Here is a 16,370-nt window from a genome sequence, read left to right as displayed (position 1 = left end):
CACTATTGGTCTTGTTCACTTAATCTGCCAGAGCCTGTCCTCGCATGCAGGGGAAGGCCCTAACTCAGGGTTTGAGACCCAACCGAGGGTTTGGGTCATATGCTTTAGCTGGCCAGTCAAAGCCATATCCTGGGGTGTGGTCACTGTGGCATGCAGACAGCATGTTCCATCAATATCTCTTTTTCTTGGATGATCAGGTGCAAAAGAGGACAGGCTTCTGCCCTTTTAAAGAGGAAAGAGGATGTTTCAACAGCTGCAGTTTCCATGACAAACTATACCTTCCAGAAGTTCCCTCTTCTATGTAACTATCAAAGTCACAGGGAGCTTGACCTCTTTTGCATCTGGGCATTGTGCATTTATCTGAGGGGGGGGGGAGGCAGATGCAAAACAAGGTCTGCCTCCAGCAAGTTTTGCATAGGCATAGGTCTGAATGAACATATAGCTCAGGTTCACTATTATTTATACTGTGGTCCTTCTGTCACTTCAATTCTGTGAGGGATGTCAGACAAGAGAAAATGATTTACCAAAGATTGCCCATGGCTAAACAGGGATTTTAACCCAGACTCCCCAACCAAATCCAACAGCCTCTCAGCTGAAGGACTCCAGGCTTACAAATAAGTCCACAAAATTTACAAGCCCACGAATATCTTTAGTAGCTCAACTGCCCATACCTTGGGCGGGGGGGGGGGGGGAGGACCCATTCCCATCCATTTTAGAAAAAAACTCCCCAGCCTGCTCACCTGGAAGCATTCTTTACTCACCAGAGGTAAGTGGCTATTTGTAAGCTTGTAGTACCGTGTCTTGCGTACATGCCCAGGCTCTAAGGAACTGCCGTGCCACTTCCTCTGGATCAAGTTGGGTGGTAATTGCTGAAGTTTCTTTTAATCTCTTAATAATCTCCCAAAGCCTGCATCATTGTCTCTGTCATCAGGATCAACCTATGGAATGGTCCTGGCAAATGATGTAAGCAGCTTTTGCATAATTCACCATAGCCCAACTATAATTTATAGGGATAGGTTTCATAATTGTACAGTTCTAATTTCACCCTCCTACACTTGGTAACGCACTTGACTACTGGGAAGTTGCTAAATCCCAGTTGAGTATGCAATCCAATGGAGAGAAAGTATCAGTTAGGGATGGGCAAGAAATTCAAGGATGCATTTAAATCTCAGTCTTCATGAGGAGTAAAAACAACAACACCAAATTGCTACAAAATGGAGAACTAAATTTAAGATTGGAAAAATGAGAAACAATGAACTTTAACTGACAAATCCTTCCACCTCTTAAATGTGATTCAGGCCAATGCATTTCAGTTGCAAAGGCATTGTAACACAAAGGAATGCTGCATGTTTCCTTTGTAGTTGTTACAAAACATTTCCTGGCCTTGTTCTGTTCTGTGATTATAATCAAAATGCCAAATTAACCCTAATTACTTCACCTGCAAAGTTCTTGCTTCACATTCCTGCAATCCTATACACTTAAATAGAAGTAAACCCCAATGAACACAGTAGGTAACTTCAGGGTAAACTTCCATAGTACTGCATTGTAACTCAGTTTTCAGAAATTAAGTATCTTTGACAATTGTCCCAATTTTAAATAAATTGTATGAAGGATTATTGTGAAGAGATTCAGTTACATAGCAATGGTATAAGGTAAAGGTAAAGGTAAAGGTAAAGGTAAAGGGACCCCTGCCCATTAGGTCCAGTTGTGTCCGACTCTGGGGTTGCGGCGCTCATCTCGCTTTATTGGCCGAGGGACCTGGCGTAACAGCTTCTGGGTCATGTGGCCAGCATGACAAGGCCGCTTCTGGCGAACCAGAGCAGCGCACAGAAACACTGTTCACCTTCCCGCCAGAGCGGTATCTGTTTATCTACTTGCACTTTGACGTGCTTTCAAACTGCTACGTTGGCAGGAGCAGGGACCAAGCAACGGGAGCTCACCCCATCGCAGGGATTCTAACTGCCGATCTTCTGATCGGCAAGTCCTAGGCTATGTGGTTTAACCCACAGTGGTCTTTAATGATCCTATAGAGTACTCGTTTACTCATGTATTTCCCCATTCAAAGCCAAACCTTCTTGAAGTGTAAATAAAGAAACAGATTATAAACTCTACCTATCTCAACTGCAGCATCTATATAGCATCATGCTGTTCAATGATAATGTGCTGGGTTCCCTTCAATTAATTTTTATCTGACTCCAATGGATTGTCTTGTGCTTTTTATAAACAAACATTATATATGGTTTTATTCATATCTTCCAAGCATATTAATATATGTTTTGAATGCTATTTTATCAAGCTCATGTTTAACCTCAATATTCTGTCACAAAGCATTAACAGACTGGGTTCTAGCTTAAAATTCAAAAAGGTACAAAAATTATAAGACTGCAAGAAACCAATGAAAGGAAAAACTGCTGAACATTCTTTGCTGCTGTATATAATAAGAAGTATATGATGGGATCTATTTATGCCCCAAATTCTGTCCAGATAACTTTTAAAATCTGATTTACTGCTTCAGTTAATAATTTTTCAAGAGGGGTATTTAATGTAAGAGGGGGGTTAATATTACTTTTAATAAGCAATTGGATAAAAAAAAATGCATGAATCCAACAAATCAGTTTATTCTAATTCAGCATATTCTCAATTAATTGATAAACAAAGTTTGATTCCTAGAGATTCCAGCATCCTAATGAATGACAGTATACCTCCCCCCCCAAACAGATATAATATATTATATAACAAATAGTAGAGGGACGCGGGTGGCGCTGTGGGTAAAACCTCAGTGCCTAGGACTTGCCGATCGTATGGTCAGCAGTTCGAATCCCCGTGGTGGGGTGAGCTCCTGTCTTTCAGTCCCAGCTCCTGCCCACCTAGCAGTTCGAAAGCACGTCAAAGTGCAAGTAGATAAATAGGTACCGCTTTATAGCAGGAAGGTAAACGGCGTTTCTGTGTGCTGCGCTGGTGCCGGCTCGCCAGAGCAGCTTCGTCACACTGGCCACATGACCCGGAAGTGTCTGAGGACAGCTCTGGCTCCCGACCTCTTAAGTGAGATGAGCGCACAACCCTAGAGTCGGTCACGACTGGCCCATACGGGCAGGGGTACCTTTACCTTTTACCTTTATAACAAATAGTATTTTAATTTCAGATTACCTTATCCCCACCCTTATATTAGTTATAATTGATGACTTGTGTATTTCTGATCATAGTCCTGTATTTCTGACCAACATCCCTTTACCTGGAAGCAAAACCAAGTATTGCTCCAAAAACCCCAATCCCCTGAAAAAATAGCGTTCATTCTCCTGCTGGGAAACTTTAACATTAGTAATTAGATTAACAATGATCTGTGAAACTGCAAAATGAAACAGCTTAGAAATGTAGAGAACGAATTTACTAAAATCTGTCACTGGAAGGACAGATCCTGAAGCTGAGACTCCAATACTTTGGCCACCTCATGAGAAGAGAAGACTCCCTGGAAAAGACCCTGATACTGGGAAAGATGGAGGGCACAAGGAGAAGGGGACGACAGAGGACGAGATGGTTGGACAGTGTTCTCGAAGCTACCAGCATGAGTCTGACCAAACTATGGGAGGCAGTAGAAGACAGGAGTGCCTGGCGTGCTCTGGTCCATGGGGTCACGAAGAGTTGGACACAACTAAACGACTAAACAACAACAATATATGAATTAGAACATCAGCACAAATCAAGCGTTGATCCTTTTACCCCCACAAAATAAAAAAGAGAAAGATGTATATTACTCTTAATATCTATTTAAATACTGTTAAACTTTCAGGTGAATGATAATACATTAAATCAATCATTTTATGAATTTGAAAATAAAAATCCAACAATTCTGGCAAATAAATTGAGGAAGAACATAAACAAGGAATAAAATTTGAACTCTTAAAAGAAACTGAAAGAAACAAGAAAAGATTTAATACAGAAGACATACTAACCAAATTCCAATCTTTTTATTCTGCTTGTATGCATCAAAAACCTCAGAAGACACACATACTGAAAGTGTGAAACTGGTAATAAAGTGATATATATACACCTTCAATATAAATAAATAAATGATTGAGTCCTAGCCCAGACTTAGATGTATTACAAGTCTTTCACAATCTCTAATCATTCTCCTGAAGGCATCATCAATCCCAGCTCCCCCCAAAACCTAGGAGTTTGAGCTATTCCAGTTAAACTAGGCCATTTGAGGACAACTGTGTCAATCAACTTGGTCGTTTCCCCCATTCCACAAGCCAATCAGAGCTTCAACAGAACCACAAGACAGGCATCCACCTAAATTCACGCCTGCAGAGGTTACATCAGCCCACGTCAATGAAGTTATTGCTACCTGCCCCAATCACAGAGGCTTTAATCTCATTTTAATAAGGGCTGAGCACCTTCATTGCCAAACACAATATATGCAAGATTCTTACATTGATTGCAGCACCCTCATTAAGCCATTAAATCACAACCAGAGCCAGCCTGCCAGTTGCATCACAAAATTGTTGATTTGGATGCAGGAATCTCAACTAGATCATCTATGACAGATGGCCATCCAACTTCTGCTTAAACACCTCCAAGGAAGGAGAGTCCACCACCTCCAGAGGGAGACCATTCCACTGTCAAACAGTTCTTGCTGCCAGAAACTTCTTCCCTTCATCTGAGGATCACAGGGTGATTTACAGTATAAAAACACAAACATACATACCATAGTAATGAACAAAAACAATACCTTCACAGTTTAAAAGGCCACAGATTGTTTAAATAGCCAAAGGCCTATTGCACTTAAATAATCTTGTAATTGGTACAATTTATTCTACCCTTGGTACAAGACATAATTATAGTACCTGGAAATATCCTCATTTCTTACATTTTCCCCTTTGTGCTCCATTATTTTCAAAACCCTCTGCTAACAAACTCCTAGCCCTTGCACAGGAGAGCATTCCCATTAGTAAGAGATCACAGTCTTGGGTAACCAGCAACACGGAGAGGCAAGCACACTCAGACTTCCCACTCCTTTCATTAGTATTACAACAGAGCAACAGAGTTAAGCAAGAATTAATAACACCTGCTCAGTCATGCTGCATTAACTTAGATACACATTGAATGAAGCAATGTAGGTATAAATGGCTTTAGAAATTTTTAGGTTGAAAAATGGGCCTTACTGGTTGCTGCCCAAGTAGTGTTGCTTCTAAACAAAGACTACTTTACAGAGAAGCAAACCTTCTGTTCTGTCTCTCTGTCTTACAAAACTTGTGTACGTCACAAAATTCATTTCCCATCCCCCTAGACTCTGTTGTCTTGGTACCAGAGCTGGTTTCTGTGAAGCAGGATCTTGCTGTTATGTGACCTCTCTCTACAACCTGAAGAAGCTGAACTTTCACATTGTTTGGCAACCCATTTGGGCGTGCCCCATTCCTACATTTGTGTTTTGCTGAGGGAATGGTGTTTTTGTTTTAAAAAATAAAAATTATTTGCATTTTCAAAAACAGGAACGGAGAGCATATTTAACTGTTTGTCAGATCAGCTGTTTGTCAGATCAGCATACAGTCGTATCTCAGGTTAAGAACTTAATTCGTTCTGGAGGTCTGTTCTTAACCTGAAACTGTTCTTAACCTGAAGCACCACTTTAGCTAATGGGGCCTCCGGCTGCCACTGTGCCACCGGCGCATCGCCGCTGCACGATTTCTGTTCTCATCCTGAAGCAAAGTTCTTAACCCGAGGTACTATTTCTGGGTTAGTGGAGTCTGTAACCCGAAGCGTATGTAACCTGAGGTACCACTGTATTCAAACATTTTACACTGCCATTCTTTGGTGGGTACTAGACTTGTTCTTGTTAGGGGATTGGGCAGAGGAGGAATAGTGGAGACCACCTCCCCAGCCTGACCCGTCCAGAGAATAATTATAACAGGAGTTTGAGGGAGGGTCACAGCTCAGAGGAAGATGAGGGGGAAAGTTGGGAAATAATGGGAGATGAGGAGGAGGAGGAGGCAGGGCCAGAGCAGCTGGCTGACACATTATGACTAGAAAGCATTCCAGAGCCACCATCTCCCAGAACCTGGCGAGCCTCGAAAGTAGGGGAGCAAATAATAATAATAATAATAATAATAATAATAATAATAATAATAATTTATTTATACCCCAGCCACTCTGGGCGGCTTCCAACAAAACTCTAAAACACAATAACCTATTAAACATTAAAAGCTTCCCTAAACAGGGCTGCCTTTAGATGTCTTCTAAAAGTTTGGTAGTTATTTTCTCTTTGACATCTGGTGGGAGGGTGTTCCACAGGGCGGGCGCCACTACCGAGAAGGCCCTCTGCCTGGTTCCCTGTAACTTGGCTTCTCGCAGCAAGGGAACCACCAGAAGGCCCTTGGAGCTGGACCTCAGTGTCCAGGCAGAACGATGGAGGTGGAGACACTCCTTCAGGTGTACTGGGCCGAGGCCATTTAGGGCTTTAAAGGTCAGCACCAACACTTTGAATTGTGCTTTGGATCCATTAAGTGGTGGGGGCGGACCATCCGAATCGGTCCCACCTCCCTGCAGCGGGGAAGGGTCGCGGAGAAGTCCAGTTGCACCAGGAAGTGATCTGACCATGGCACTTCTTTCGTTTCGCTTTTACTTAGTGTCAGATCACCAACATCCATAGAGGTAAACACCAGGTCCAATGCATGTCCACGGCTATGAGTTGGGCCAAACTTATTCAGGGACAGCCCCATGAAGGCCATGCTTTCCTGAGTCCTGAGCAGCCCCTTGTAAGGTAGCAGCATGGATGTTAAAATCCCCTAGGACAACCAAACTAGGTGTCTCCAGGAGAACATCTGCCACGACCTGAAGCAGCTTGGACAGGTAATCCTTGATGCAGCGGGGAGGTCAGTACACCAAAAGGAATCCTGTACTGCCCCTATTGCCCAACTTCCAGAACGTGCACTGAGAGAACTGGGTCTTCCCAATAGGATGCCTGGTGCAAACTAATGACTTCCTAAAAATCACTGCAACCCCCCCTCCCCGCCCACAAGGCCTGGGTTGCTGTGCATAAGAGAAACCTGGTGGAAAAGCAGTGGAAAGGACAGGCCCATCTGCTTCATCCAACCAAGTCTCTGTTACACATGCCAGGTCAAGTCCTCCATCCATGATCAAGTCATAGAATCATAGAATCATAGAGTTGGAAGAGACCACAAGGGCCATCGAGTCCAACTCCCTGCCAAGCAGGAAACACCATCAGAGCATTCCTGACATATGGTTGTCAAGCCTCTGCTTAAAGACTCCACCACACTCCTTGGCAGCAAATTCCACTGTCGAACAGCTCTTACTGTCAGGAAGTTCTTCCTAATGTTTAGGTGGAATCTTCTTTCTTGTAGTTTGGATCCATTGCTCCGTGTCCGCTTCTCTGTAGCAGCAGAAAACAACCTTTCTCCCTCCTCTATGTGACATCCTTTTATATATTTGAACATGGCTATCATATCACCCCTTAACCTCCTCTTCTCCAGGCTAAACATGCCCAGCTCCCTTAGCCGTTCCTCATAAGGCATCGTTTCCAGGCCTTTGACCATTTTGGTTGCCCTCCTCTGGACACGTTCCAGTTTGCCAGTGTCCTTCTTCAGCTGTGGTGCCCAGAACTGGACACAGTACTCCAGGTGAGGTCTGCCTGACAGTTCTCCACCTTTGTGCCAATAAGGTTCTAGCTGCAGCAGTGGCATATAGTGATAACCTCTTTGGGGGGGGGGACCTCCATTGTTACCATCCCCAAGAGGAAAATATCAGGTGTTTTGGTAAAAGCTTCTAATTCATTATATATAATTTCCCAATATTCCTTAATTACTTACAGGACAATACTTTTATATTTGTATCTGATAGGTATCTGAGACTTTTGTTCTGCAAAGCCATTTTTCCTGTCAATCTTAAACAATTCATTAATCTGATGTATCTGCAGCCAATCCATTTGGTTCCTTCATTTCTCAGTTTTTGTTCCTGTCCTGTAAGATCTAAATTTTCACTGTAAATTAACTACTGCTATTTGTTGTTTTCCTAGTTGTAGCTTCCACTGGGTTGCACTGAGGGAAGGGATTGAGCACTGAGATGTTCATAATAGTGTAAGGAATCTAGAAATTCACCTTCAGATCAAGTTCTATTAGGGTGACACCAGAGATTCATGTGCAACCCAAGATTCTGTTCTCAGGCAAAAACATCTGAACTACTTCTTACAGTAAACCTAGGGCTGGAGATTGAAATCCTCCTTTCTATACATATTCTATACATATTTCTATATACAACCCAAGGTTCTGTTCTTAGGCAAAAACATCTGAACTACTTCTTACACTAAACCTAGGGTTGGAGACTGAAATCCTCCTTTCTATACATATTCTGGTCATCTTAACTATGCTTTTTGGAAAAGTTACTCCGAGAATAATCACAAAGTCAGTACTTACAGATGACAGCAATACAGGATTCCAAGTATACAGTAGAATGCAAACTGGAATGCTTTGTTTTAAGGGAGAGCACAGACTTAGCGGACAGTTAATAACTGGTTAGAGAACAGGAAACAGGAGTTGTCTCCTAAAGGATGGAGGTACAATGATACTTACCCCCTTGGAACTGTGTTTGGATTTGAATACGTGCTCTGGAAAGTTTAACATAAATGGGATAAAGTATGTCCAAGATGCATCACTTATTTTCTCCCATAAAGCTTCCCTCTCATAAAATACATAATCAGAAATTAATGAGAAACTTTGAAGTTTCACTGCTTTTGATCAGAAATAATTATTTTGTTTCTATTCAAATACCAGCCAACAACAATAGTTTTCTGGGTAGTTTACACCACAGAGGCAGTAAAACAAAACTATAGCAAAGTGTAAGCCTAAAATCTAAAATAGTATATAATTAGCAACAGAATAAAACAACAGATTAAAATCAGATTAAAAACCAGCAATGCGTTTAAGCATGTGCTGAACTCCCTGGTTAATAACAGTGTTAAGTTTTAGAAATCTAGACAAACATGTTTCTCACTAAGGTGTGTCCAGAAGCAATAAGCTATGGGAGCTTACTGCATCACAAATCTCTTGGAGTGCAGAGAACTGAATGTGCAGTGATGCCAGTTGTGTAGGTGAGGCAAGAAAGAAGAGTCTCAGACCCAGTCCTGCCTCTGCTAACAATCAAGTCCAGCTGGTGTCAGTGACCTGACATTGGATGTCACTTGGACACTCTGTATTTTGCCCTGATAGAGAATAATTTGTGTGTGATGCAGAGGCTGTGATATGAGAACAGCTCGAGCAACCTTTGTACCGTATTGGCCTCACTATTTTTTTCCAAATTCCGACCGTGAAAAGTTAAAGTGTGGCTTAAATTAATGACCTTGCAAAAATGGGATTTTATGATATTACTGCTGAAACAGACATACGGTGAAATGGAACAAAAAATGTTTTATTGCCAATTTGTGAGCTTGGGACTGTTCATTTGCCATTTACGGGTGTGAGTGCCTCCAGAACTTTAGCAATTGAATAGCGATTTGCCTTGATAACTTTCACCCTGTAACCCAATTTTAAGTGAGTGGCTTATATTTGGTTATTGTCTTTTTAATCTCCCCCCCCCCCCGAATTTTAAAAGTGAGGCTTATTTGCGGCTGTGGCTTATATTTGGGCCAAAATGGTACATTCTCTGCTGGAATGCACACTCTGCTTTGTGCACATTGCTCAGACCAGTTTTGAAACTGTGTTTGGACCATTCTTCCTTCAACTCTTTAAACATCTTCTGGAAACTACCATCCAAGTAGGACTGGAACCACAGCAAGACAGTGGCATCTACCAGCAGGCTGTGGGAGTGGGAATAGCCACCCACACAGAGAACGCCCCTAGCTTTCTGCCGCCCACGCAGTGAGTGGGGGGGGCGCTGCTTGCCACCCGTGTGGTGAGTTCCCTAGCCACCTGCTGCACGGGAGGGAGCCGCTAGCCACCCATGGCAGCATTGTCCCTAGTGGCTCACTGCCTGCACAACGAGGGGGACGTGGGGTGGCGATGTCACCTGCCCTCATGGCTGACACCTGGTGAGTACTGCACACCCACACCCGACTTCCTCCGCCAGTGCTCCTACCCTCAACTAGGGCAGCTGCCCCAGAAGGATACCATGGTCAACGCCATGGAAAGCTGCCAAAAGGTTGAGGAAAATTCACAGGGACATATTTCCCATGTCTCTTTCCTGAGAGAGGTAATCCTACAGAGCGACCAAAGCAGTCTTTGCACTAAAACCAGGCCTAAACCCCAATGGATCTAGAAAATCAGTTTCCTCCAAGAGCAATGGATCTGATCTGCATCCACCCACTCAAGAACTTTGCCCAAGAAGGGAAACTGGCTCAAAATTACGGTACTAAGTTTTTCCAAATTCAGGGAGGGTTTTGCCACTGCCTCCTTCAACCAGGCAGGGAGCACCCTCTCTTGCCAGGAGGTGTGAATCATTTCCCAAGCCCAGCCAGCTGTCCCCTCCCTGCTAGTTTTTATCAGCCAAGGGGGGGGGGGCAAGTGGTGACCCTGACTGATCCAAGAACATCCTTGAAACTTACTAACTGAAACTCATCCAATATAACAGGAGTAGACAGTGCTCTGGACACCTCTCAAGATTCATCTGTGTAGTCAATGTCCCAGCAGATACAAGAAATTTTATCCTCAAAATGCTTTGCAAACAAGTCACAGTGAACTACCATTGGTTCTGTGACCTCCTTTGGGCCAGACAGAAAAGCTCTGCTGGACAGCACAATAAAAATACACTGGAGGCACTGCCTTCACTGCCACTAGGGAGGCTTGATGATGAGCCCCCCCCCCCCAGTGTTCAATTGCATTCAACTGGAATTTACTTGCATTCAAACCATCTCCCAGCTTGTTTCCTTGCCCTAAGCTCTAGAGTATACTAGAGCTAAATGGGCTTCATGAAGTGGGAGAGGGTCTCAGGGGCAATCATGTCAACTGCCCAAGCCATTCTGATGTTCCAGAGGTTGGCCCAGGGCTTTGACAGGAGTGTCAGTTAAATCAGCCAGAAAATCCACCAGAACTATCAGGAAACCCATTGGATCCATCAGCCTCCGAGGCAGACCAACCTTACAGGTCTCCTGCCTCTGCAGAGGCGAAAAGGCGCTGAAAGCTGAAATTTCAACAGGAAGTGATCTGACCACAACAAGGTACTGATGTCAGTATCCTCCACTTTCAGATCAACCTGCAATGGGCAATCCTCCTCCTCTGTAGGGGCAACCCACCTGTATTGCTATTTCAGCACAGTCCACTCTGCCTAGAAATTCCACATCTTGCCCAGCAGCTCAAAGTCTGGAAAGGTAGGACATAAGTTGTTGTACCTTCTCTTCTATCAATAGAAGACCAACAATGGGGTACACCTGACCAGCCATCTTGCATAATCTAACAAGGATGCTTGCTTACCATTACTGAAGTTGAAAGTAAGGAACCTGGTATGCTTCTAGAAAACAATTTGCAAACCATTTACCCAGAGCTTCCTTGCCTCCTCCAAGCACTCTTTACTTCACTGCCTACTGTTTGTGAAATGTTGAGGCTGATCTATATCATGGTATATCATGCTTTTCCCAGCTGCTGCTCCAGTCACAACTCTGTTACTCACAAAGCACCCTCAGCCATCCAGTTGTGAAGGAGGGAGGAGGTGAAAAAACCTTCCCATTATCTCAGGAATTAGGTAATTGCCATCTCAAAGGAATGGCCAGCCTACCAGGAAAAACAACAACTTTCAAATTTCTGTTGTCTTTTCTGTGATGTAGGTATGATATTTGTGGAGGGTGGTCTTGGGCTACACCCCTTCTGTGATGTATGTATGGAGGGGTGGTCTGGAGCTCCAGGGCAGGGAATTTCAAAATGGATATATAAGGCCTTGCGCGCCATTGTTTGGGGTCCTCCTCCTCTCTCATGCATGTGGTAGAGCACCCTGTGGCAACAGTCAATAAAGATCAGGCTTAATAGCTGCTTTGCTTCTCAATATTCTCTGGTTGGTCTGTTATTTTTCTGTTATTTACCGATAGGACTCTACAAAAGGACTCTATATGGGCTCTTGGGTATTCCACAAGGGAAAAGGAGTAGTGTTTGTTTTTTACTTATATCACCCACTTCACTGTACATCATTTTCTGTTCTTGCTTTGTTTTTGTCACTTAAAGGTTAAAGGCTATGGTTTGATCTCAGCAAGACAGTCAACATGATGAAAAGCACATGCCTTTTGGGAAAACACAAGACCTTATGTTTATTTCCCTGTAAAGTTTCAAACACTTGTCCTCACCCCCAAAGTCTTTTTTGAGCCCACAGACTTAATATACACATTTCCTACTTGGAAATTTGTTTGTTGTATCTTTTTAAATAATTGTCAAAAAGTCCCCACTCTACCCATATCCTTCTGTCATCTTGGACCCTTAACCTTGCTGTCATCTTTGCAAGTACTGCATAATCAATCAATTTATATTCCTTTCATATCTTCAATTTTCTTGAACAGATCTCTGGTTCTTCCCATTCTGTTGTTTTCCTCTATTTCTTTGCATTGCTCATTTAAGAAGACCTTCTTGTCTCTCCTTGGTATTTTTTGGAAATCTGAATTCAATTTCCTGTATCTTTCACTATTTCCCTCGCATTTTGCTTACCTTCTCTCCCCCGCTATTTGTAAGGCCTCGTTGGACAGCCACTTTGCTTTCTTGCATTTCCTTTTCATTGGGATGGTTTTCATTGCTGCCTCCTGTATAATGTTACGAGCCTCCATCCATAGTTCTTCAGGTACTCTGTCCACCAAATCTAAATCCTTAAACCTGTTCCTCACTTCCACTGTGGATTCATAAGGGATTTGATTTAGATTGTATCTTACTGGCCCAGTGGTTTTTCTTACTTTCTTCAGTTTAAGCTTGAATTTTGCTATAAGAAGCTGATGATCTGAGCCACAGTCAGCTCCAGGTCTTGTTTTTGCTGACTGTATAGAGCTTCTCCATCTTTGGCTGCAGAGAATATAATCAATCTGATTTCGATCCTGCCCATCTGGTGATGTCCATATGTAGAGTCGTCTTTTGTGTTGTTGGAAAAGAGTGTTTGTGATGACCAGCTTGTTCTCTTGACAGAATTCTATTAGAATTCTATTAGCTTTTGCCCTACTTCGTTTTGATCTCCAAGGCCAAACTTGCAAGTTGTTCCTTTTATCTCTTGACTCTCTACTTTAGCATTCCAATCCCCTATAATGAGAAGAACATCCTTCTTTGGTGTCATTTCTAGAAGGTGTTGTAAGTCTTCATAGAAGTGGTCAATTTCAGTTTCTTCAGCACCAGTAGTGCATAAACTTGGATTACTGTGATGTTAAATGGTCTGCCTTGGATTGGTACCGAGATCATTCTATCATTTTTGAGATTGCATCCCAGTACAGCTTTTGCCACTCTTTTGTTGACTATGAGGGCCACTCCATTTTTTTTACGGGTTTCTTGCCCACAGTAGTAGATATGATGGTCCTCCAAACTGAATTTGCCCATTCCCATCCATTTTAGTTAACTGATGCCCAGGATGTCAATATTTATTCTTGCCATCTCATTTTTGACCACATCCAACTTACCCAGGTTCATGGTTCTTACATTCCAGGTTCCTATGCAATATTTTTCTTTACAGCACTGGACTTTCCTTTTGCTTCCAGGCATATCCGCAACTGAGCGTCCTTTCGGCTTTGGGCCAGCTGCTTCATCAGCTCTGAATCTACTTGTACTTGTCCTCCGCTCTTCCTCAGTAGCATGTTGGACGCCTTCCGACCTGAGGGGCTCATCTTCCAGCGTCATAACTTTTATATGCCTGTTGTCTTTGTCCATGGAGGTTTCTTGGCAGGGATACTGGAGTGGCTTGCCGGTTCCTCCTCCAGGTGGATCACGTTTGGTCAAAACTCTCCACTATGACCTGTCTATCTTGGGTGCCCTGCTCGGCATAGTTCATAGCTTCTCTGAGTTATTCAAGCCCCTTCGCCATGGCAAGGCAGTGATCCATGAAGGGGAAATATTAACATATGCAAAGTTAGATACAATGTACAGGGTGCTCAGCTCCAATGGGATCTATCCCCCCAAGGGCAAGGTAATCACTGAAGACAGAGAGCAGACAAAGAGATGGCCAGGTTCAGCTAATCTTCTCCCTATCACAAGTCTTTCATCCATTTGTTAGGCAAACAGGATTGCCAGTTTTCAGTCCTATTCTCAAGGTGAGAAATGGGCAGGAACTCTGGATTTGCTAATCTCAAATCCCCTCCCTTCCCTACTAGTAGGCATTAGCAATGAATATTAATAAAACTCCAGATTTTCCAAGTTAGCTGGCTCTTCTAGCTCCAGCTGGATGGCACTTATCCAGCACTCCACAAGACTCAGCACACTTCTGGTATGCTTTAAGGACACGTATACTTCCCCCCCACTTCTAGTCTGGGTTTACGGCAAAATTGTCATGCCCATATTTCTGTACGCCTTTTTAAATGGTTTAAGGGACTCTTATTCTTTAATCAAGGTGTGTATGTAATTGTAGCATTTGTTACCTGCTTAGATTGTAACTTTGCTATCTGAAGTAGCATTTATATATATTCTGTTATTTCTATTTCATATAATAAACAAAGCTTTCTTTATTCCTTTCTGTGAGAGCTTTTTCTGGGCATTAGGTAAAGGGTTAACACACATCCATAACAAGCACACACAGTAACTTCAGCAAAAGATCCTTAATCTCTCAGCAATGGGTATATGGACATACATGAGTATTGGCTGCACACAGCTGAGTCCAGGATCACACTTGTAACAGACTACCATTGTACCCTTTTGTGTAATATGTAGCTCAGCACACAAGAGACCATGAAGAGAGGCCATCTACCATCTACCTTGTCAATGCTCTGATACAGCTGTTCTCTGATTGCTCTCTGATTGACAGCAGTTGGGAAAATGCAGCCACACAGCTGTTGCAATCCAGTCTCTCCCCACCCAGACAAAATTGTAAACCAGGGGAGGCACCAGGCTAGATACTCTTGACCCAGAGCTCCTAAAGTCAATCCTCCTGTTGTTCCTGTTGTTGCTTGTGCCCAGCCAGTTTGGGAGGAGGGAGAGAGAATGCAGCAACACTGGGAGAGGCAATAACATTCCTGCTGCAGGAATGTTGCTTGCTGAGCAAGCCTTCATCCTCCTGGCAGCTGTTCTGTTTGCTGCAAGTGGTGAGACAGGGTGAGTAGCAGAGGCCCTGCCCCCAAAATCCCCATTCATCCTTACTCAACATTCATCCTTAACTCATCCTTGTTAGGGATTACCCCTAAGAAGTGTGGTGCCTTCTGGGGCCATGTCCTACATGTCAAGTTCAATGTGTGTGCTTCATTGTCACATAAAATAGCACCACACCTTACAAGGAAAAGTGAAAGCATCTAGAGCTTTTTGGTTTTCAAGAGATGACTAATAAGGAAAGTGATAGAAGTTCATCAAATTGTGCCTGGTTTGCTGAAATTGAAGCTGTAAGTTCCTCCCTCTTTCATTATTATATTAAAATTTTAAGTGCCTTTAGGGGACCCTTTTTGGGCCATATAATAATAATTTATTATTTATACCCTGCCCATCTGGCTGGGTTTCCCCAGCCACTTTGGGCGGCTTCCAACAAAATATTAAAAATACAATAAAACAACAGAGATTAAAAACTTCCCTAAACAGGGCTGCATTCAGATATCTTCTAAAAGTCAGATAGTTGTTTATTTCCTTGACATCTGATGGAAGGGCGTTCCAAACGGTGGGCACCACTACTGAGAAGGCCCTGTGCCTGCTTCCCTGTAACCTCACATCTCGCAGCGAGGAAACCGCCAAAGGCCCTCGGAGCTGGACCTCGGGTTGAATGATGGGGGTGGCGACGCTCCTTCAGGTATACTGGGCCGAGGTCGTTTAGGGCTGAATCCTTATTGGAAGGGATTAAAATGATCTGCATCCGCCAGGCATGCCTAGAGTTGTTCCGCAACCACCTGCTCAATCACCTTGCCCAAGAATGGAAGATTTGAGACGGCGATAGTTGGCTATATTGGCTGGATCCAAAGATGTTTTTTTAAGAAGCAGTTTAATAACCGCCTCTTTCAGTGGGTTTGGGAAGGTTCCCTCACAGAGAGAAGCATTCACCACCTTGCGTAGCCCATCACCCAGCCCTTCTCGGCTTACTTTTATGAGCCAGGATGGGCAAGGATCAAAAAGACAGGTGGTCGGTTTCACTCATTGAAGCAGCCTGTCCACATCCTCAGAGGCAACAGATCCCATGCAACTTGACCAGACAGGATTCTATCACTCTTCTGCCCCGGCTCTGCTCCCACGGTGGAGTCTACCTCTTTCTGAATCTGAGCGACTTTATCTGCAAAAATAAACTTGGGA

General features: G+C 43.3%; 1 protein-coding gene across 4 annotated transcripts in view; it reads right to left on the bottom strand.

The window, feature by feature from the left end:
* Positions 1-8,488, bottom strand: part of FAR2 (fatty acyl-CoA reductase 2) — a 60,358-nt gene extending 51,870 nt beyond the window's left edge. The window contains exon 1 of one of the 4 annotated variants that reach the window (XM_081913335.1): positions 8,427-8,488. Coding sequence is in view for 2 of the 4 variants with exons in the window: in XM_081913331.1 (XP_081769457.1) it covers positions 4,845-4,860 (16 nt within the window). In the remaining 2 variants the exon portion in view is untranslated. Of the gene's footprint in view, positions 1-740; positions 963-4,844; positions 4,863-8,426 lie in introns of those variants that run through there. The other 3 variants (XM_081913331.1, XM_081913332.1, XM_081913334.1) reach the window with 3 other exon arrangements.
* Between the last annotated feature and the right edge of the window lie 7,882 nt (positions 8,489-16,370).

The sequence above is a fragment of the Podarcis melisellensis genome (assembly GCF_964234715.1).
Source record: "Podarcis melisellensis genome assembly, chromosome: 5".
Lineage (NCBI taxonomy): Eukaryota > Metazoa > Chordata > Lepidosauria > Squamata > Lacertidae > Podarcis > Podarcis melisellensis.
The sequence above is the reverse complement of the archived record's forward strand: the minus strand, read 5'-3'. Positions and strand labels throughout refer to the sequence as shown.